The sequence below is a fragment of the Neovison vison genome, chromosome 2 (genome assembly GCF_020171115.1).
Source record: "Neovison vison isolate M4711 chromosome 2, ASM_NN_V1, whole genome shotgun sequence".
NCBI lineage: Eukaryota > Metazoa > Chordata > Mammalia > Carnivora > Mustelidae > Neogale > Neogale vison.
The window spans coordinates 208,585,430-208,609,547 of NC_058092.1; the positions used below are offsets into that span (position 1 = coordinate 208,585,430).

The 24,118-nt window shown below is 37.8% G+C and overlaps 1 protein-coding gene across 1 annotated transcript in view; it reads left to right on the forward strand.

The window, feature by feature from the left end:
- The first annotated feature begins 3,749 nt into the window (after positions 1 to 3,749).
- CC2D2B (coiled-coil and C2 domain containing 2B) overlaps positions 3,750 to 24,118 on the forward strand; it is a 100,801-nt gene continuing 80,432 nt past the window's right edge. The window contains exons 1-8 of the mRNA XM_044236639.1: positions 3,750 to 3,801; positions 5,103 to 5,179; positions 5,535 to 5,600; positions 7,847 to 7,930; positions 12,447 to 12,645; positions 12,953 to 13,089; positions 13,191 to 13,319; positions 23,334 to 23,543. Of these exons, the coding sequence (XP_044092574.1) occupies positions 3,750 to 3,801; positions 5,103 to 5,179; positions 5,535 to 5,600; positions 7,847 to 7,930; positions 12,447 to 12,645; positions 12,953 to 13,089; positions 13,191 to 13,319; positions 23,334 to 23,543 (954 nt within the window). The remainder of the gene's footprint in view (positions 3,802 to 5,102; positions 5,180 to 5,534; positions 5,601 to 7,846; positions 7,931 to 12,446; positions 12,646 to 12,952; positions 13,090 to 13,190; positions 13,320 to 23,333; positions 23,544 to 24,118) is intronic.

A 24,118-nucleotide genomic window follows, 5' to 3' on the forward strand; every position in this document is an offset into this window, starting at 1 on the left:
GGTGAGGAACCTTGCGGGCGGTTGGTGACCTTTGAGAGTCCGCGGTTAATGGCGCGTCCTGCCTTAGCTGCTCATAAATAGGAAGAGTGCATTATTCATCCAGGTGAATGTCATAGTTCCTGTTAAAGCCCCCTGACTTTCCCTGTTAGACACCCCGATATCTTGTCTAGTTGGAGCCCTGCTCTGTGGACTAAACCGGCGACGGCCCCCTGGACCCAGACACAGACCCGCAGAGGCCGCTGGGACTTGTAGTCCTATCCCACCCGTCAGTGATTCCCTTGGGGAATTAAGAGGGTTGAGAACCACTCCATTTTGCAGCTTTAGAGAGTAGTGCTTGATTTGCATCAAATCCAAGACCATGTTATTTATTGAGTGCCTATTTTGTGCTGGACATCTTGCTAGGATTGGTGGAGGACAGATGAGTCTGGATCCCAGCTCTCGTCCTCGCTTTAGGGTCGGGAAAAAGATGAACTTGCAGAGTAGGATGTAATGAACAAAAATTACAATCATAATGCTTTTGGAGGTCACAGAAGAGCCAGAGTCAAAAAAACGTCGCAGAGGTTGTGGGGTTTGGATCAGCATTTGAGACGTGGAATGCTCTAGTTTAGAAGGAAGTTGCAAAAATCCAAGGATGAATGTGGCAGGGAATATAAAGAAGGTTGATCAGACTATAATCAAAGGTTTATTTGGAGAGTGGTGAGCAGGGCTTAGGTGGGAGAGTAGACACGGTGCGATCCTTTGGCCTGACTTTCAGGAACGGCCTCATTTTGACCTTCCCTCCAGTTGAGACTCGTAAGTAAAGGCACTGAGATAATGTCAGGTTTAAGCAAAACGCAACATCACAGGACTTACCTGTGCTGTTTCTGGACATCATGGCCCATGTTGCTCCATGAATTAATACATTTTATAAATCCTGTGATTAACTTGAGACTGGCAAAATTACATTACATGGTGTGTGTGTGTGTGTGTGTGTGTGTGTTAGATATAAACTTTTAAAGTTTGCCACAGTTTTTGTGACTTGTTTTGGCATTAATCAATCTCTATGTACCTGAAGTCTCAAGGGAAGTAAACCCAAATCTTTCTTGACCTATAAGAGCAGGTTATGGTGATTTGGGGGCTTAGTCCTGTGTGCAGTGGATGATTTAGTTTTGATGCCTTTTAAAGACATATAGAAGTTCACAGAAAATCCTTTGTCAGTCTACATGTTCCTAGTTTTCTTATTTTAGAAAATAAGATGATAGTTAACTAAAACTTATTCATTTTTTAATTCGTTGGGTAGTGAAACATCTGGAAGTCATGATGCTTTCTGTAAAACATTGTGAAATAATGCTGTTATATTTACCTAATTGTAGAATATCTTTTTGTTAAATTCCACCTTTTCTATACCTTAGTACCAGTATATTTGCCATATGTTTAATAAATTTTGATTTTGGCAAAATGCTATCCAGTGCCTTAATTTTACTATAACTTGGAGGAAGACTAAGTTTTGTGTATAGCGTCACAATGCAAATCAAAGAAGTATGGAAAAGCATGACTGGAGAAACACTGCTATAAGGGAGTTCAGAAAGGACTGATCTTACTAAGTGACAATAGATGAACTAAAATAAATTGAAGTTGGATTTGGCACTGAATTCAGTTCTGCTAAGGAAGGAAGGTGGATTAATACTTTTGGAAAGATTTCCAAGAGCTGGGAGAAAACTAAAAAGAGAAATAAATTCCTAGTTACTTCATAATTAAGAAATATTACTAAATATCAGAATATGCATGTTGTGACCATTCCATATGCTAGAGATTTTTCTGTAATTTTATTCTGCTAACACTCCTGAAACCAAATGGCATGTGACAGAAGTAATCAAGGTGATTCAGTGTTAAATTTATACACAACATAAAATTTCATTTTAGGAATCACCATAGTGATAAAGGCATAATTGGGTAAATTTGCAGAACTCAGAGATTTCTAAATGCTAATCAAGAGGCAAACATTTGGATCAAAAGAGGCTAAATGAACAACTAGACTTTAATTCTCAGGTTTTGACTATAGACTCTAGGTCATCTGACACAAAAATAGCTAATCCTCAATTTCCTTACTCTTTAGAAAGAGCTTTAACTGCAAGAATTGCAAATTAGCAATAATCTTAAAGAGAAGATTGGGTTTAACTGTTGGAGCCAGTTTTTCAATAAAGAGAGCTGAATTGCTGTAATAAGGTAAAAGTCTGAGTCACAATTTTTCCTTACTTACGCAAAATTTTCAAAAAAGCAAATGCAATTTTTTTTTCCAGATCTTCAATTTTATTTTTGAGTTTTATTATTTAATCCATAATCACTTATTTATTTTATATCATTTATGGAATGATAAATGAACCAGGTTAGAAACATCTCCAGATATGCAAAACAATACCTTTGTTGAAAATTTCTTGTATGTTTTAAATTAATTGTAATAGAGATATGTATAGGAGGTGCTGTCAGTAATGTTTCCCTGGGTTTAGCAGATAAAAATTACAGATGTATGTATCAGTAAGCCAGGAATTGATTTGAAGGTCGTTTTAGACATTCTTGCAGAATGCAAAGTGAATTAAAAATTCTCTTTTCCTGGCGATATATTCCTATTGTGCCTAATTTTGGTATATTAGTAGAAAGAATCTTAAAGATATTTTTAAGTCTTAAATCAATTTCCTAATGTCTCTTTACTGATTAAACAAAGAATTTAGACCTGATTCTCTTCTGTTCTTCTGTTCTCTTCTAGCATAGTATTTTTAATCATGTTCTGGATTTCTCACCTGAATGTCCCATAAACATCCATTAGGAATATCCAAAAACTGAATTTATTGATCCCTACCCCAACTACATTCCTACTTTGACAATACTTAAAATGACGTTACCTTTCAGTGACTCAAACCAAACACCTGGATTGGTTCTTCCCTCACTTTGTCTTCTCCATCTAATTGCTGTGAATCTTGTGACTGCTGAAATCTTGTGACTTTTACCTTTTAAGTGAAGATTTCTCCACACTCCATTCCCACTTCCGTTTTTGACTCAGATCTCTAGCATCTCTCGTTGGGACTATTATAATGGCCTCCTAACTAATCTTCCTGCCTCTGGTATATATCTCCATGTTTAATCAGATATTTTTTCTCACTAAAGTTTTATTGTTCTCAGAGGGTTCCCACATATTTCAATTGAAGTTATTCCCAGGTATTTTGAAAATGTTTTTGTTTTATTGCTATTATGGAAGTGATCTTTATTATATTAATATATAGGGAAGCTATTAACTTTGACATATATATGTATATATGTACATATACATATATATAACTTTGTAATTGTGTCTGAACTTTTTGATTGAGTGTCTTGGGTTTTCTACTTATAAAAAACTATCCTCGGGGCACCTGGGTGGTTCAGTGGGTTAAAGCCTCTGCCTTCCGCTCAGGTCATGATACCAGGGTCCTGGGATTGAGCTCCACATTGGGCTCTCTGCTTCCTCCTCTGTCTCTCGATGCCTGCTTCTCTGCCTAGTTGTGATCTCTGTCTGTCAAATAAATAAATAAATAAATAATCTTTAAAAAAATCCACTGTATTTAAAGAGCTCATACCAATTGATAAAAAGGTGAAATTTAAGAAAATAGGCAGAGGACATGATTTGGCATTTTAAGAGGTGATGACTTTCAAAGGGCTGATGAACATACGAAAAGATGTTCGATGCCAAAACAAAAAGATGTAAGGTAACTGCCCCCACTCCAACTTTTTTACAGATGTCAGAAGATAACAGTGCAGAAGAAAATGTAGACAAGCATCTCCGAAAAGGTTCTCAATAAGTATACCACAACTCTGATACTGCTGATTTCTATTTTTTAAAGATGTAAATGACTAATCCTATCATAGGGTTTCAACTGGGAACACAAGTTTCTTAAGAAATGAGTTCAAACAGAAACTAAACTTCCTAGATAATACAAGATGGGCATAAGAAAATATATAGTAAAGTCAATACATGTAATAAAACCAAATTTTGTTTTCTCTTCCTTTCTGCGAACATGGAGAAGTCACTAGTGCTTGAGACTGTGTTAATCCACAAACATGCATAGATACAAAACCTGCTTCAGGAAGCTCCAGATCTCATATATCTGGAAAAACATATATAAATGTGGTCGAAGCCTGGTTCATTCATCCGCCAAATATGTATTGAGACCCTATTTTGTGACATCTGCCTATTCTAAATTCTGGGAATAGAGTATAAACAAACCAACTAGTAATTTTTAAACTTACCAAGGAATACTACAGTTAAGAAAGAGGATTCTCATTACCTATAGTGATTTAGCTTTATACTTATCCTTTATTTCCATTAGCCTCTATGCAACCTTTTGAGTATTTAAAATAGAAGAAAAAGAAAAATGCAAGGCAGAATAACCAATAGGCTCTCCGTTTTCTACATACATAGTACGTAGGACTGCACAACACTTATCTTTCTCAATCCATCTGGTGGATTGTCTGGTGAATGAGCAGAAAATAACACGTGTTTTAGAGTGCACACACTACCTGGAACCTTCTTTATACTCATGTTTCATATCCTTTAAGAGCTGGCAGAAGTAGGGGTTGGCAGTATTGTACTGACTTTTCGAAACTGACATAAGTAGTTAAAATGGGTACATAGACACTTCTCTCTCTTCCTTTCAGATCCCTTTCTCTTCAGTTTAATCATATTGAAGTAACCCTGCTTTGTTATTTGTATACTCTACAGAACAGTTTACATAGAATGTGACTGTTCTCATGCTTATCGGAGCTTGCTTTTTTCTTTCTTTTTGTTCTTTTTTGAATGACTACAAAGAAGGACTCTCCAATAGCTAAGAATATAGAAGGTAGGGGAGAAAGTCACAAAAAGAAGCAAGTTTCAGTCTTGACTATTTAGTCCAGAATGGAAAAGAGGGAAGGGCTAACAGCCTTTGGTCTTAGGTTCTAAGCTCACATAAGATAATGACCCAGTCTTTGTAATTGTCATGATCTTTAGAAATACATGCAGTTTAGCTATTTAATAAGCACTTTTTTTCTACTGTTGCTGTTTTATTATAAGAAAGTGTCATGAACTCTTTATTATGTTGACTTCTTGATAGATTTAGATGCAGAAGAAAATCAAAACATAATAGAAACATTGAGAGGCAAAGTAAGAGAGAAGCTAAAAAATGCTAAGGTAATGCTCTTTTTTCTTTCCTGTTTTCATATTTACTATTTACTGCAATATATATCATAATAAACTTTTCTTTGTCAGAAAAGAGTGAAAATTCAGCCTTAACATAGCTCCTTAAATCCCAAATGCTTTGTCTTTTCCATGCTTTTTCCCCCAAACCTAAAGCTAAGAAAAGTTGAATTAGTCATGGTAACTGTATATGACATCTCAAGGGAAAACATGTATGTACTTGTTAAAAGAAAAGCATTGAAAAATCTTGATTTTTTATCCATTTTGGATAAAAGACTTATGAGCACAATTATGTCTATTATTTGTGAAGATTAAATTTTCCATACCGTTTACTTATGTTGTGTTTCAGATTAATCAAGATGAAAAATCCTCACCTCAGCTACTCGTTGATGAGAAGATGTATCAATGGCCTAAGGTAAATAATTTTTTATACCTTTTAGAACAGCTTTATTGAGTTATACTTTATATAGCAAAATATCACTCATTTTAAGTGTATGATTTAATGATTTTTAGTAAACTTACAGAGTGATGCAATCAACACTATAAGCCATTATTGTCACTCCATAAAGATTCCTCTTACCAATTTACAGCATTCTTTATTCCTACCTGACATTATTTTTATCCTAAAAAATTATAATAAAATACTGTAGGTGATCCCCAACTTACAGTTTTTGTTTTACAATTCAATGTGTAATCACATATTTGAAACTTGAAATGACAAAACAACTCCTCTGTTTTAGGGGAACTAGCTTATTTAGGGTAAAAGTTGCTAAGCACCTTTAACCCAAAGATTCCAAGTAAAATGTCTTAATTAGGATCGAAGTTTTATTTCTCTCTAGTTGTTAACAGGTAGGTAAACTGCCAGGAGAGCTCTGCCATCTTTAGCAGATAGTTTCTATCTCAGAGTCCAGTGGCAAAGCTCCAGTGCCTTTATTTGCCGGCCACAGGGAAAGAAGGAAAAAGCCACAGGGTTGCAGATTGATCTCATATAGGGTAAGACCTGCAAGCTGCACACATTACTTCCCCTAAAGGAATGCGGGGAAAATATTTAGGTACCCCCCCACAAAAGTAGATTCTATTATTAGAGATGGGGGGGAAGACCATAATAGACAACTAGTCATTTCTGCCATAAGCAGCGAGACTAACTCTACAAATTTTTAAATGCAAGGAATTTTTTTTAAAAAAAGATTTTATTTATTTGACAGAAAAGAAACATAGTGAGAGAGGGAACATAAGCAGGAGGAGTGGGAGAGGGAGAAGCAGGCTTCCTACCAGCAGGAAACCTGATGCAGGACTCCATCCCAGGACCCTGGGATCATGACCTGCTCTAAAAGCAGATGGTTAATGACTGAGCCACCCAGGCACCCTGCAAGGAATTTTTTAAAAGTCATCTTTGTTTCCCCCACAGTATCCTTCTTGGGTGCTTAGTAAGAATTATTTTAATTAAATTTAAAAGTAAAAGCAGACTAAAAAAAATGTGTATACATGCTGTTCATTCAACAAATAAAAGTTTGCCTAAATTGGATTTATGTAACTGAATAATAAAAAATTAGAAGCTTGTCAAAGTTGGTCCATTGAGTGTCAAGAAAAGAGGTGAAAAAAAAAAAAAGAGAAATTGGCTTCTAAACCTCTCCATACCAACTGCTAGATATCTGCTCAGGAAGCTGAGGAATTTAGCAAGTGGTTTTTCGATGAGTAGAGATGAAGGGAAGTAAGGTATATATTGATAATTTTGATATGCAGCATTGTTGCAGGGTGAATAACTATTAAAGTTAATGTGACAGCTGAATTTTAGATACAGACAGGATATAAGATAAGCTTTGTATTTTATATATATTAAAATTCTTTGACTTCTAGTAACCTGAGTTTTACTTTTTTATTATGGAATTAATTACTTCCCAAATCTCCCTAAATGCTTTTTAATATGTATGTGAGACAGAAGTGGTAAGTGATTTACATTTAAAAGATTCAGACTTGACAGTACTGAAAAGCAAAAACTGGGTGCCTGGGTGGCTCAGTGGGTTAAACTGCTGCCTTCGGCTCAGGTCATGATATCAGGGTCCTGGGATCAAGTCCCGCGTCGGGCTCTCCGCTCAGCAGGGAGCCTGTTTTCTTCTCTCTCTCTGCCTGCCTCTCTGTCTACTTGTGATCTCTCTCTGTCCAATAAATAAATAAAATCTTTAAAAAAAAAGCAAAAACTTATTTTTCAGCAAATTTATAAGTAGGAATATGTACCTTTTAATACTTTTAACTGTCTATAACCACAGAAGACTATAGGTGGGCTGGGCGGTACTTGTCTGCGAGCGCACACGTATATGAGAGCATCCAAAAGCAGGGAGAGATAAGAAGAATTTGCCCTGAGCCCCCATTTTGATCAAACTGTAAAGTAATACTCTTAGTACTCTGGCTAGAGTGACAAGACAGTTTGGGAGGCAGAACATTTGGGCTCTACTGCATTCTGTTTCTTATTGTAGTTACCGGAAACTTCAAAACAAAGCCCCCAAAAATGTAATGAACCAAACAGACTCTTGCTGCTCCTTGCTCATAAATAAGATGACCATTACTGTTTACCATATCACAGAAAAATGTTTCTTGCATGTATAAGCAGAAAAAATACTCTTTTCCACCCTGAATACTGGTTGACCATTGTTTAATCCACAGATGGAAGTCTCGCTGGATGAAGGGCTTTGGTTTTTCATGCTGAGCGGTGAAGAAGGCTCAGCTGTGGGCCGCTGTTCAGAGCAGGTTGGATTTGTTCCCCTTCTTCTCCTGTCTCAGGCAAATTAGCCCTTTATTAAAGGTATAGAATGAAATACTTGGTTAGGAGATGAAATTTTTATTATTTGAGCCAACTCTTCTTTGAATTAACAATCTGTTAAAAAAAATAATTCCAAACAGTTATTGAGTACTAACTGGATGTGCAATGTTATACTAAATTTTAATATGGATAACATCATCCAGTCCTCATAGTAATTTTGTGAGGCAGGCGTTATTATAATGTCTACTTTAAAGGTGAGGAAGCTCAGGGATGAGGGTGAAACATTAGCAGAGCTGGAAGTGTGGGCTGTCAGCCCCGAAGCCTGTGTTTTCTTTTTCTTTTGTTGCTCCTGTCCTCTCCAAGTCCCCCACTTTGTTCTCCATCATCTCCATTACTCTCCATAGATGCCTCATTCCTCATCCCTCCTAGTCTGATCCCAGACCCTTCTAATTTCTAGCAGTTCTTCCCATGCCTCCCAAGCTCCTCACAGGGCCACCAGGGAATAACTAGTATGTACTAGTCAAATGTACTATGTACTAGTCAAATGTACATGTACATGTAACTAGTCTGTACTAGTCGGTCTCATGGGTCTTTCCCATCTCCTGACTGTTCATCCCTCTGCTCTCCCTGTCTGCGGCTGTTCCCCTACACTTTCTCCAGTTCCTCCTCTGCCTTTAGTCTCTGCAGTTTCCTTGGTCCCTTCCCCAATACTACTATCCCCCGGAATTCTAGCCAGTATCTTCTGATGCAGCTCAGCATTGCCTAACCCCTCAGGCCTCCTGAGTCCCTCTTGGACACCCGTTTCCATTCTAGTTTGCTTCCCAGTCCCTTCCATCCCCTTTACTTTGCAACCTGCCCAGTCCTTCCATTCCTTCTTTGTTCTTGCTGGTTTTTCTACAATAAAAACAACTTTATCTTTTAAAAGTTTGAAGAAAGTATGTACGTTATTTCTTAAAATGCAGAAAACCATATGAAGAAAATCACATCAAATCCCACTGCGCTGAGATAAACCACTCTCACTTTTCACACCTTTCTCAGTGCTTATGCCCAGACTTCCGCACACACAGACATTCATATGAATAGAATCATATTTGTAAATGGCAATTCCATTTTTCCAGTTGCTCATCCAAACCCTGGTGTCATCTTTGGATCCTCTTTTACTAACAGACCTCATATTCAATTCATCACAAATCCTGTTGGTTCTACCTTCAAAGTATGCCAGAATCTGACCCACTTTTCACCACTTCCACTGGTATAACCCTAGTCTAAGCTGCTATAACTCTCATCTGGATCATTGCCAGTGTCTCCCTAGTGTCTCACTAGTGCTCCAACAATCTCTTTTCCATGTCATACAGTGGTCAGAGTACTCCTGTTAAAATCTAAGACATACCATTCTTTTGCTTACACCTTCTAACGGTTTCCTATCTCACAAAACCCCAAAATACAACAAAAAACAAACAAAAGCTAAAGTCCTCCAAAGCCTGTATATCCTGCCCCACTTGGCACCTCTCTGACCTCATCTTTTACCTCTTTGCCCTTCTCCTACCCAACTCCAGCCAGACTGGACTCCTTCCTATTCCTCACAACATGCAAAGGACTTTGTACCTTTTTCTAGAAAGCTCTTCCTTTATCCTCATGCTATCTTTTTCTCATTACATTTGGGTCTCTGTTCAAATGATTCATCATTTTAGATAATTTAAGATACTGTATCTGACAGCCCTATCTACAATAGTAGCCCCTCCCCACCTAGCCTGGTATTCTCTATCCTCCTCTATCTTGTTGGATTTTTTTTCTTTTTTTCTTAAACACACTTATCACCACTGAGCATTTATTTATTTATTTATTTATTTATTTGACAGACAGAGATCAAAAGTAGGCAGAGAGGCAGGCAGAAGGCGGGGAAGCAGGCTCCCTGCTGAGCAGAGAGCCCAATATGGGGCTCGATCCAGGACCCTGAGATCATGACCAGAGCTGAAGGCAGAGGCTTAACCCACTGAGCCACCTGGGCGCTCCTGAGCATTTATTTCTATATCTATTTGTTTATTTTCTTCCTGAAACATATTAGGCACTCAATGAACATTTCAATGCATATTGAATAAGTAAGTTTCAAACATGTGCATGCTCTGCCAAGTCACGTGACCTCCCGGAGTCTCACAGTATGGGTTAAGGAATGAGCTTTTCTGGGAAAACAAGAGACGAGACGGTCCATCCAACAAATACCAGGGTCAGGTGCTGTGGTTACGGCTGCTTTTCCTTCCCAGAGGGCAATCATTAGAGAAATTAGGTCAGTGAGGCAAATGGGCTCTTTGGGCTTTAGTAAGTCAGGTTTAGATGTGGGTTGTTTAGAGGCACTGTCTTGAAAAGCCATTGCCCTGTACCTGGTGACTTTGAGGTCCATAGGAAACTACTGTCCTCATCACGGAGGAGAGAGCCACCATTTGGGAGACTGAGTTTCTTTCTGCAGGGAAAGGGGAGTCCTGATCCCAAATATGTTGTCTGGGCAGCCCAGAGTGAGGTCCAGGGTTATTTTCTGACAGTTCTACTTATCATACTACAATTAGCAAGATGTGTTCCTGTGACATGGCCGGGGTAGGGGTGGGCGGGGAGGGGTAATATCTCTTTTTAACCACACTAACCACACCATGCTCAGGTGTCCATCTAGAGTTATGAATGGAAAGTTAGGTGGATGCCTTCTGACCTCATACTCCCTGTCACACGACACCTAACAGCACAGACACTGCTCTGCTGTGAGCTGCATGGGACGCCTGGGTGGCTCAGTTGGTTGGACGACTGCCTTCAGCTCAGGGCGTGATCCTGGAGTCCCGGGATCGAGTCCCACATCAGGCTCCCAGCTCCATGGGGAGTCTGCTTCGCTCTCTGACCTTCTCCTCGCTCATGCTCTCTCTCTCACTGTCTCTCTCTCTCAAATAAATAAATAAAATCTTTAAAAAAAAAAAAGACCAGGAAAGAGATCTGGAAGAGCAGCTAGCCTTAGATTAAATAAGGAATAGTTGGTCAGATGGGGCTTATATTGGTTAAAATCATAGTTTGTCTAAGGCTAAAAATATAGGCCAGTTGAACAGGGTAAGATTTTTAAAAGAGACTTGTTTGGTCACAAATAAAAGGCTGGGATCCAAGATGAGCACTGACCTACTCAGCCGTCAGGACAAACCTTAACTCTGAAGGCAGGTTGAAAGCCCTGGTCCACACCAGGGTTATTATGAGAGATGCCTGATAACGGGAGTTCAAGCCCCTTCTTGTCGGGACTGGAATCTTCAGAGATCCCCTGTGTTAGAGATCCCTCAAATCTTGCTTCTAGATGTCAGTGTCATACCTGGCTTGAATTCTGGAAGAGATGTTGCAAAGATTTTTGGATATAAAATACTTCTTGATTTCTGATAGGGGTAGGAGAGAGGGATCGATATTACGATGACTTGATATGAATCTAAGTGTTGATTAACTATGTTGATTTCATAATTTTATCAGAGATGGTCAAATTATTTTTTAATTTAATTATTTATCTCCAAATGTAAGTTTTGGAAAAGAGGGATTTTATTTGCATGACTCTATCTCCCTTCTGTTTTTCAATATATACAGATTTCAAATTAGATAAGTAAAGTCATCCAGAATAAATTCATGATTTTTGTGTGTGTGAAGAGACTCATATAAAATTTCTGATCCTTGGAACGCCTGGGTGGCTCAGTTGGTTAAGCAGCTGCCTTCGGCTCAGGTCATGATCCCAGCGTCCTGGGATGGAGTCCCACATCGGGCTCCTTGCTCCGCAGGGAGCCTGCTTCTCCCTCTGACTCTATCTGCCTCTCTGTCTGCCTGTGCTCACTCTCTCTTTCTCTCTCTGACAAATAAATAAATAAAATCTTAAAAAAAAAACTTCTGATCCTTATATAAAAGTATGCATTTTGATATTTAGTAATACATCTGTTTAGATACTTATATTCAGATTATTTATAATTTTTATAGTAGCTATCATATTTCAGAATCTCACTATAATCATTCTGCCATAGATTTCTATGTTGAATCTTTTTTTTTTCTTTTAAATACCATCCAGAAACCAGCATGAATGCTCCATATCATTTTGGGTAATACTACTTTCTGAATGGTGAAAAAAAACACAGTTTAAGACTGCATGGCCTGATGTCTCTGGACTTTGCCTTACACTGTGAATTCTCAGTGGTTGAAATACCATATTCCAATATCTTAGGTCATTTTCCATGGACGAGGAGGGACTTTAATTGTGTTCTGTTTCAGTAGTCCTTCATTGTGAATTGCAAAGAAGGGTTATAGAAAAATCATACTGCATACCATTAAGCCTTAAATGAATTCTTCCTATGTTCAGTGAGATTTTGTTGTAACAGTTTGACCTTGAACTAGGTGGCATGACTCAGAAAGACAATTCACTGCAAGGTCCCAATACATCTCACTTATCTATATATAATCATGGGGACAGCATATTTGCTTATTTTTTTTCTCTTTGGTATTCAACAGAGATCTGTAAATGATAGTTACCCCAAACATTTTTCACTTGGTGATAATTTACGAAATTTTGCCAAAGGCCAAGATGAAGATTTTATGGAGGAAATCATTTTCCCAGATTTACTTGAAGTAAAAGCTGCTGAATATGTAGATGATCAAGAACAAATAAAAAAACAACAGGCAAACATTTTTGTGCCGAGTAGTTCTCCAGGTAAAATTCTTTATAGTATTTAAGTGATTAATGACTCATAGAGTAATGCTTCTTTGTATGTTGGATAGATAAAAAGAACTGATCTAAAATTACAGAAAGTTTTCTACATTTGTTCTTCACATCTTCTCTGACTTTAAGGAAACTGATTAAAAGAAATCATATATATATTTTTGTTTGTTTTTTTGTTTTAGACTTTCTGCTAAACTTTAGCAATAGGGTATATGGTAGTTGCCTTTTTTTTTCTTGTTTGGTCAATACCAGTTTAATAATTTGGACTTGAAAGTAATATCTAGGTTTTGTCACTAAGTGGTCAACCAGCGTAAATTGCCAAAAGGTATGATTCCACGCATTTTAGAAGATGAAGGATTCTATATTCAAAGAAAGCCACAAATATACAAAAAGACCTGCAACAAAATGGAAAACCGCCTGCTTACCCTAGAAAAGGCAAGTGTACCAGCTAACAAGTTACACCATTCACTGCTAATAGGTGACTTTTGTTTTTAGTGAAATAATTTACTGCATTATTTCTTAAATATTTTTGGTAGGGAAAGTGTTGGTTTGAAGAAAGTGGAGAAATTATGTCACTACCTTCACCCATTAGACAGTCATGGAATTTTAGGCTAAACACAAGCAAGGGATCTTTAAATCCAGCGCTAAAGACCATATACAGAAAGGTAACCAACAATAGTTTATTTGTGATTATGATTAGAAGAATTTGTATAATATCAGTTATAACTTATGTGTTTCTAGTGTTAATTCACGCTCTAAAGATATTAGTAAATCTAGTAATGTAATGGCAAAACTATGGGGCACCTGGGTGGCTCGGTGGGTTAAGCCGCTGCCTTCGGCTCAGATCATGATCTCAGAGTCCTGGGATCGAGTCCCGCATCGAGCTCTCTGCTCAGCAGGGAGCCTGCTTCCCTCTCTCTCTCTGCCTGCCTCTCTGCCTACTTGTGATTTCTCTCTGTCAAATAAATAAATAAAATCTTTAAAAAAAAAACTATGATAAAATGTAAAATAGCCATTAAAATTATGTTTTTGAAGAAAACTCAGTGATATGAGGAAGTACTCAAAATGCTAAGTGATAAATCAGAATGCCAAGTCATATATGATCCTCATTTTATACAAACAGATAATGAATGAATTACTCAATGAATGAATAAATATATACATATATGTGTAGATAGAGTAAAAGAGTGGGAAAATATATCAAATAATTATCTCTGACTGGTAGAACATAGGATTATTTTAATTTCTCTTCTTTATTTCTTTCTCTATTTTCTAAATTTCAAAAATGAATGTATAGGGCGCCTGGGTGGCTCAGTGGGTTAAGCCGCTGCCTTCGGCTCAGGTCATGATCTCAGGGTCCTGAGATCGAGGCCCACATCGGGCTCTCTGCTCAGCAGGGAGCCTGCTTTCCCCTCTCTCTCTGCCTGCCTCTCTGCCTGCTTGTGATCTCTCTCTGTCAAATAAATAAATAAAATCTTTTTTAAAAAAAAAAAAAGAATGTATATTATACTCATAAAGAAATAAATTTTACATGTATTCTAAGACATTATGAAAATTAGCAGTCCATTAAGCTGATGAGAAGAAATATTTGGTCAGAAATAGTTATATTTAAAAATTGGCTTGAAAATTTTAAATCAGAACTATTTATAAAAACTCAGTTGCCCATTCATTTGCCTTAACCATTCTATATATAAGAAGTATGGCTGTGAGTAGATATAAACTGAAAAACTACCTACTAGAAATAGAGGTTGTTATTCTTTATTCCCTCTGTTGCTTTGCACCTGTGAGTTACTTCTCTCCCGGTAATAATATTACTCTTTCTGCAATTAATGCTTCTTCTTTACAATTCTTACAGTTAGTTCTTGCATATTCTGATAGCAGGGACATATTAATAGCAAGGGCACTTAGGTTGATGTTTCTTAGCCTGAGGGAATGAGGGCTCTCCCTCAACTGAAGAGATTGTCAGTTTTGGGAGTCTCCTTGTCTTTCTATAACATATAAGGATCTTCGTTATATATGATAAATGCTCTTTTCTTCCCACATTTCTGTTTCTTTCCCAGGGAATTTAGGAAATCAAAAAATTTTTTTCTTAAATTGTGGTATGTTTTTCATATCTTTATACTGCTTATAAATTGTTCTTGGGACTTTCTAAAAATATACCAACACTTTGTGCTAAGAAAGCCTTTTTCATTTTACTATGTAAAATGCATTTAAGCTTTAATTAATTTTTCCTCTTTTATACAGACATATACAATTGTCTACCAGAACTTCTGATCATTCTGTGAACAGGGTTCTACCCAAGTGGAAGCAAAGAAACTCAATGTTGAAGACGGATAATTAGGTCCTTGGTCTTTTTATGTTCTTTTTCTTCATACAGCAATTTTATGTTCTTTTTCTTCATACAGTATTTTTCATCATACTCTTTGCCTAATAATCCCAGCTTCCATGACTGCTGCTACCATGTGATTGCTGGTGACTCCAAACATGTATCTTTCCCAGATCTCTGTCCTAATCCTCAATTGCATATATAGAATACTTTTAGAAAGCTCAATCTGGTGTCTTTTTTTTTTTTTAAGGATATATTTATTTTAGAGGGGGAAAGGGCAGCGGGAGAGAGAGAGAATCTTAAGCAGACTCCCCACTGTGTGCAGAGCCCATGTGGAACTCTGTTCTCACGACCCTGAGATCTTGACCTGAGCCAAAACTAAGAGTTGGATGCTCAACCAACTGAGCCACCCAGGTCGCCCCTCAGTCTGGTGTCTTAAGAATCAGAACACCTAAAAGAGAATTGCCATTGCCTCGGTCAGAGGCAGTTTTGCTGTGATGCTAATGAATTTTAAAATTAGGGTCCCTAACTTTGCAGAGGTCCCTTTCCAAGGCTCTGAGAGGGATTTTAGAGATGTATTCACTTAGTTATCTTTATGTACAGAAATATAAATATATCAAGTATATTAGCTTGATAAATTTACATAAAGCCAACAAACCTGTGTAACCAGTATTGAGCTTAAGGACAGAATACTTTTTTTATAAAGATTTTATTTATTTATTTGACAGGCAGAGATTACAAGTAGGTAGAGAGGCAGGCAGAGAGAGAGAGGAGGAAGCAGGCTCCCTGCCAAGCAGAGAGCCTGATGCGGGGCTCAATTCCAGGACCCTGGGATCATGACCCGAGCCAAAGGCATAGGCCCTAACCCACTGAGCCACCTAGGCGCCCCTTAAGGATAGAATATTACCAACATTCCAGAAGTCCCCCTCATGTCCTTTGCCATTAACTATTTCCCCTCACGGTAACTACTATTATAATTTCTACCACTGTAGATTACTCTTACCTCTACTTTTGCCTATATTTTACATAAATATAATATATATAAATATAATAATAGAGTAGGCATTCTATGTTGCTGTATGCAACAATAATTTGCTTAATCTTCTTGCTATACAGAACTCCATTGTATGAAAAATATATTTTCTTTTTCTCTGGGGAGAATTGTACAATATTAGTGTTACTTATTTCTTTAGTGTTTGGAAGAATTCACTGATGAATCCATTTTGGCCTGAAAATTTATTTGTGGGAACGATTTTAATTATAGATACAGTTTCTTTAAAAATAAAAGACTGTCTTGTGGAAAGAATCACATGTTCGTGGATTAGAAGACTTAATATTGTTAAAATATTCATACTACCCAAAGCAGTCTGCAAACTGGAAGCAATCACTATGAAAATCCCAATGGTATTTTTCAAAGAAACAGAAAAACAATCTTAAAATTTCAGATGGAACCACAAAGGACCCTGAATAGACAAAATAATCTTGATAAAGTAGAAGAAAGCTGGAGAGAATGTTATCATCATAATGGCAGAAAAAGAGTTTTATGTTGCTTTCCTCTCCAAAGTACAATGATTCTGACAATCACCCATGGCGATGAGTGCCTTTTTGTGGAAGTCCACAAGTCCCGTGAAGAATTCTAGCATACCCCTGAAGTAAAAAAATAAATACATAAAATAAAAATCTGAGCAGGGGTATTTTTTGTTAGGTCTAGAGTTCTAGATTGGACATTATTTTGCTTTAAGCACTTCGAAGAGAGCTTTCTACTCTCTTTTGAATCTCATTGTTTCTATTGAAAAGACATCGTTTTTTAAAGTATTTATTTATTTATTTATGGAAAAGGGGAGGAATAGAGGGAAAGGGAGGAGAGAACCTTTTTTTCTTTTTTTAAAGATTTTTAAAATTTATTTGACAGAGATCACAAGAAGGCAGAGAGGCAGGCAAAGAGAGAAGGAGAGAGGGTGAAGCAAGCTCCCTACTGAGCAGAAAGACTGATGGGGGGCTCAATCCCACAACCCTGAGATCATGACCTAAACTGAAGGCAGAGGCTTAATCCACTGAGCCACCCAGGTGCCCTGAGAGGAGACGATCTTTTTTTTTTTTTTTCTTTAAGATTTTATTTATTTGACAGAAATCACAAGTAGGCAGAGAGGAGCGGTGGGCGGGGGGCGGGGGGACAGGGGGCGGGAAGCAGGATCCTGGCTGAGCTGAGAGCCCGATGTGGGGCTCCATCCCAGGACCCTGAGATCATGACCTGAGCTGAAGGCAGAGGCTTTAAACACTGAGCCACCCAGGCGCCCCAGGAGGAGACAATCTTAAGCAGAATCTATTCCCTGAGTGGATCCTGACATGGAGCTAGAGCTCACAATCCTGAGATCATGACCTTGAGGTAAAATCAAGAGGCAGACTCTTTGAGCCATTCAGGTACCCCTTGAAAAGCCAACTTAAAGTCTTACTTTGTTTTTCAGTTTTTCTCTTTGGTTTTCAATAATTTTCACTATAATATGTTGAGTTGTGAGTTTATCACTATTTATTCTGCTTTGGGGTATTAGAACTTCCTGAATGTATGATTCCATGTCATCCATCAGTTAAAAAAAATTATCAGCCATTTTCTTAGCAAATAGGACTGATACCTCAGTCTCCTCTTTTTGTTCTGGGACTTTAAGTACACATGTCCCTTATGTCTTACTTTGCTTTTATTTTTTATTCCTTGTCTTCTCTCTGATCTTTAGTCTGAGTATTTTTTATATGATCTGTCTTCTACTTCACTTACCTAATTTTCTGCTCTGCTTTATCTCCTGTTAAATTCATCCAATGAATTCTTTCTCTTTATTCATTTCTTTTTTATTTAGAAAGATTTCTCCCTCTATACCTTAAGAAAAAGTTCATTTTTGTGGTTTTCTTTGCCCTTATGCTCCTTCTAGTTTAGGCTTAATTTCTAATTTTTTAAAATTTTTAATTCTGGGGCCCCTGGGTGGCTCAGTGGGTTAAAGCCGCTGCCTTCAGCTCCAGTTGTGATCCCAGGGTCCTAGGATCAAGCCCTGCATCAGGCTCTCTGCCTGCTTCCCTTCCTATCTCTCTGCCTGCCTCTCTGCCTACCTTTGATCTCTGTCTGTCAAATAAATAAATAAAATCTTCAATAAATAAATAAAAATTTTAATTCTTTCTGTCACCGCATTTCTCAGTTTTTTAAAACTCTGATTTATGTTCTTAAATGTCATAAAAATTTTCTCAATGTCTTTTAGCTCATTTGGAAGTACAATTTCTATTTTTATCTGTTTTGGGATTTCTTTCTGTTGTACTTTGTGGGGATATTATTTTACTGTCTATTCATTTTTATTTATTTTTTTTTTTTTAAGATTTATCCATTTATGGGGCACCTAGGTGACTCGATCGGTTAAGCATCTGCCTTTGGCTCAGGTCATGATCCCAGGGTCCTGGAATTGAGCCCGGCATAGGGCTTCCTGCTCAGCAGGAAGCCAGCTTCTCCCTCTCCCACTCCCCCTACTTGTGTTCCCTCTCTTGCTAGGTCTCTCTCTGTCAAATAAGTAAAACCTTTATTTTAAAAAAAAGATTTATCCATTTATTTTAGAGAGAAAGAGAGAGAGAGGGCACAGGGGGAGGAACAGAGGGGGATGGAGAGAGAATGTCAAGCAGTCTCCATGCTAAGCTGGGAGCCCATGCAGGGCTCCATCCCATGACCCTGAGATCATGACCTGAGCTGAAATCAAGAGTCAGGCACTTAACCAACTGAGCCACCCAGGTGCCCCTGATAACTTTTCTAATAATGTTACAGAACTCTGTTGTTTTTGTCTAGTGTTAGAAATATATAGTGGCTGGATTTCCAAAATTTTTTGGCTGGATTTCCCTTCCAAGATATTTTTTTCTACCTTCTCTTTCCTTAATCTCTGAGGTTCCTGGCCTTCTCAATTTTTTTTTTTAAGATTTATTTATTTATTTATTTGTCAGAGAGAGAGAGAAAGCGAGCACAAACAGACAGAATGGCAGGCAGAGGCAGAGGGAGAAGCAGGCTCCCTGCGGAGCAAGGAGCCGGATGTGGGCTCGATCCCAGGGTGCTGGGATCATGACCTGAGCCGAAGGCAGCTGCTTAACCAACTGAGCCACCCAGGCGTCCCGTGGCCTTCTCAATTTTTATACCACTCCTAGAAGTTTCTCTTTAGTGTGAAGACTTGTCCTAAAAATTCTGAGGAAGTAGGTTCCTCTCAGCCCCTTTAGTCCTCTCCAAAAACCAGGCACCATCCCCCAAAACAGGTGGAATAGACAAAACCTCTTCCAGTTTTAACTGCTGTTTTTGAGTTGGCATGCTGCACTTTCCGATGATCAACTAACTTTTGGCTCTTTGGGGTTTTCCTGCTCTCAGGACCTTCAGATGCTTCATTGCTTCTTAGGATTTCTTCCAGACAATCACTGACATTATGTAAGCTTTCTACTGTTGGTGGTTTGTCTTCACCCACTTGTATTTTGGGTTTCACGAGGGATTCTTGGAGATGTAGTTCTGTTATGGATCTTGTCCATGGAGTTTTGGCTTTGCTATGTAGTTGCTCTGCCTGTTTTTTTGTTTTGTTTTGTTTTTAAAAGATTTTATTTATTTATTTGACAGAGAGAAATCACAAGTAGATGGAGAGGCAGGTAGAGAGAGAGAGGGAAGCAGGCTCCCTGCTGAGCAGAGAGCCCGATGCGGGACTCAATCCCAGGACCCTGAGATCACGACCTGAGCCGAAGGCAGCAGCCTAACCCACTGAGCCACCCAGGCGCCTCAGCTCTGCCTGTTTTAATGGTAGAGATTTGGAACTATCTAAAACTATAATGCCACCATATCCCCAGAATCACCTGTCTAATCAATTCTTTTTTTATTTTATTTTATTTTATTTATTTGTCAGAGAGAGTGAGCACAGGCAGAGTGGCAGGCAGAGGCAGAGGGAGAGGCAGGCTCCCTGCTGAGCAAGGAGCCCCATGTGGGGCTTGATCCCAGGAGGCTGGGATCATGACCTGAGCCGAAGGCAGCTGCTTAACCAACTGAGCCACCCAGGCGTCCCTGTCTAATGAATTCTTAATTTCAGATATTTTCAGTTTAAAATGTTCATGTGACATTTGATTCTTATGTATATATTCCAATTTCCTCTTAGAATATGCCATGTTTTCATGTATTTTCTCTTTTACTCTGTTTTTAAAAACACATTAATAATAGCTACTTTAAAGTCCATATCTGGTAACTATAATATCTGGGTTCCTGCGAATCTGTTTTTATTTTTGTTTTTTCTCTTCATTTTGCTCATTTAGACTGGTCTTTATTATGGTCGATGACTACTGTATTACAAATATTACATATGAAAAGTTATAAAATCTCTAGATGATATCTTCTTTCAGAAAAGTGTTGTCCTTTGCTTTGTTAGGCGTATTGAGTGGGGATAATCATTTTAATCCAATTACGAACTTCCCTGATTTCAGCTAGGTTACAGTTATGTCAAGGTTCAGTCTCTATCTCTGTCTTTTGTTTACCTAATCTGTTTCCTTTTCTTCTCTTTTGTTTTTTTAAATATTTTATTTATTTATTTGACAGACAGAGATCACAAGTAGGCAGAGAGGCAGGCAGAGAAAGAGGAGGAAGCAGGCTCCCCGCTGAGCGGAGAGCCGAATGTGGGCAGGTTCCCTGACAAGCAGAGAGCCTGATGCGGGACTCCATCCCAGGACGCCGAGATCATGACCTGAGCCAAAGGCAGAAGCCTTAACTCACTGAGCCACCTAGGCGCCCCGGGCTTTCTTTTCTTTTCTTCTCTTTTTTCCTCTTTTCTTTCTTACTTTCTTCCTTCCTTCCTTCCTTCCTTTCTTTCTTGAGTCAATTCCTAACACATATCCAAATGCTTAGCATATAGTAGACACTCAATGAGTGCTTTTATTATTTGTAAAGCAATATCAGTAGATGTAAACTTTTATGGCTCTAGTATACATTAGAAGAGAAAGACATCAGTTGACTGGCATAATCTTAGAAAAATTATTTTTTGCATGCTGCCTGCCACACCATGAGAGACTAGCAATGTCTCTACCCCGTCCTCATTTATAATATAACATATTTACTTACATTTTGTAAATGACCCCCCCCAGCACACATACACACCCAACATTGTGCTATCTTTCTGTTTTCTCCAGTTTGGCCACTAAAAACATCCATCTCCATTAAAAATAAAAATAAAAGAATGAAAGAGGGTGGAGAGATAATTCCTAGTATTGATCTTATCTTAATCTTTGTTATTAAGTGGCATAACTTTTACACCTTATGGTGACAATATGCTTCATCTAAATTTTGCTGAAGATAAAGCACAGATATTTTAACATAATTATCTGAGACCATTATTCTTAGGGAGAGAGATCCTTGAAACAATGGAGTTTGTTGAATTAATGAATGAATGATTGCATGCATGAACAATTGGATGAAAACAAATAAATGCAAAATATACAATTTTTTGAGAAATACTAACTGCCATCTCGATTAACCTTTGTAACCACCAGAATCCCAAATTGGAAACCCCTGGGCTGAACAAGTACCTTTTTCCTTAAGTGCATTTATTTATTCTAGCTTCATCCAAGCATGATTTCAGTATTTCACGGACCTTTTAGACTTGGAAATAAATGGAAATGTCACTTCACCAGCCATCTAAACTGAGTATTAAAATTCATTCTGTAGCATCCATAACAGACGATGTTCTGGAATTTGTGCCAGACAAATGTTTCTGCCTGCTTTTCCATTTTATCTTACCCACATTGGTTACTCTGCCTGGCTAGCCTTAGAGGCAAGGCTCATTTGGGGTTTCTCACCAGAATAAAAGAAATATAAGGGTGACTGAAGCACAGATAAGGGCTGCCCGAGTACCAAAGCTCTCTCTGTGCTGTTGCTCTGCCACATTCCTCTGCCCCAGGTCTCATTGCCTGTGTGAGTTTTGCCTGACTGTTTGACTATGCCCTTTTCTCCCTCTTCAGACATTCTCATGTCTTTACATAGATTTTACACCCGTCATCAGCTTGGATATTTTTGTGCATTTATCTGGCCTTTGACTTATTATTCCTAGATCTTTGTGCTTTTGGTCTAACTTAGTTGTAGAAATTCACTTAATCCCCTCACTTAATTGACCAGTGCAGAATCTGCTCATTAAGACAGTCCTCTCTAGCTTAGGAACTTTAATTCTCTAAAGTTTATTTATAATTTGGTTACTTGATACCTAACTGTTTATTTCGTTGGTGGTTTTGCCTGGTAAATGACCATTTTACTACTAACTGACTAAATCTTTTAAGTGGAACCAAGAGCAGGTTTTCTCCTCTGAGTTGGTCCTTCCATAGAGAATACTTATAAGGTAAGGATGAAACAAAAGCAAACTTTATGGCTCTTTTCTTGCCTTCCCTCAAACCACTGAGGAAACAGGGGAAGATTCCTAGCTTGGGAGAGAGGAGGGAGGGAGAAATACAGGCATTTCTGCAGTCCTTGAGGATCTGCCACACCAGGCCACAGGTGGGATAGCAGTTTTTCAGTGTAACAGCAGTTGTAATAGCAATTGCATAAGCACGTTCTGTTACACCAGACTGGTCCAGAGAAAAGGCTCGTGCTCTCTTTTTCAGGGGGATGCAGTCCTGGATCTTATTGGAAGTGGCTACACTTACAAACTAGACTATGCATGCCAAGTAACCCATTAACCCTCTCAAATTACATCACTAAAAACCAGTCACATACATATTCAAGCAAATGTGCTTAAATTCAGAATAAGATACTAAAACATATTTGAATCATTTTGTATATATTAAGGCCTAAAGACTTCAGCTAATTTAAGGGCAATCTGGTATACAAATGGAGACAGTCTCATGATAAAGAAAAATGGTTTCCTTAGCACTTGCTTGGAGGTTCCAAGCCCCTCCAGGGAATTTTCCAGGGGGTTAACAATACATTCACATAGGAACAATGTTTTAGTAAGGGTTTACTACTTAACTCTCACCCATAACTATTAGATCATAACTCCCAAAGGATCTAAACACCATTTGTCATAGTGTTGCTTTAGGAAATCATTGGCGGGGCTTATAACCGGAAAGTCTAAACTCTACCAGCATACGACATATGAGGTATATGACATAAATTATAGCAAGATGATTAAAGTGATGTAATGTAAATATATTTAATGAAATCAGGGGTTGTAATTTCAAGGAAGAAGGACCAAATTATTGTTTATTGCTTTTCTACATCCCTTACCTTTCTTACAATTAATGTGTTACTTTTATAAAGAAAAGTCACTTGTAATTTCAAAAGAAATACAAAGAATCAAATTAACATTGTGTAGGTATTTTTCTTTAAAAGGCAGTGAAACCTGATCTGGAAAGCTCTATTAGGAACAAAATGGAAGGTCAAAGGGAAATGTACCAATTAGATCTCAATATTGTGGGTTTACAATTCAGCCATCATCCTCTCTTCAATCAAGAACAAGTATTATGTGCTAGGCTGCTTCAACTTTATGAGTGTTTTCAGGACAGGCAGCAACAGAATTTACCTCATCTGCTTTATGAGAAGGTGAGAATGGCTTCCATTATATTTATAGAGCTGAAGATTTAATATTGAAAGAGAAAACAAATAGTACAGAGCAAGCTATCCTAGAACATATTCCCTTATCATTTTAAATATTTAATCAATTGGAACAATAGTTTCTTTCAGTTTCTCTGAAAAGAAACTCTGGGAGTTGACTGACCAGGGAGGTAGCCTCAAACATATCCTGCAGGATATTTAGCACTTAGAGATGGTTTGCTAATCATTGGTATTCTTGGTCCTATGACTCAAGAAGAGTATTTGAAAAGATTACTATTTAAAAGAGCCATATGGTTGTTTTAAGTCTAGTAAAGTATTTTTGATGAAAATATTAGATCTTGAATCTCATATAAAATGTGAAAAGTCTTAGTCTAAGAATGAATAATCCAATCATCTAATGACAGCATAAAGGTTACATGAAAGTGTGGGGGAAAAAATCAAATGAGTACCCACTGATTATTTTTTATGAATTTGTACCTCTCATTTACTTGCCTTTTAATTTCATTTTTTATGTATCTTGGCAAACATTAAAATTTTTAGTGAGGCCAAATCTTTCCATCTTT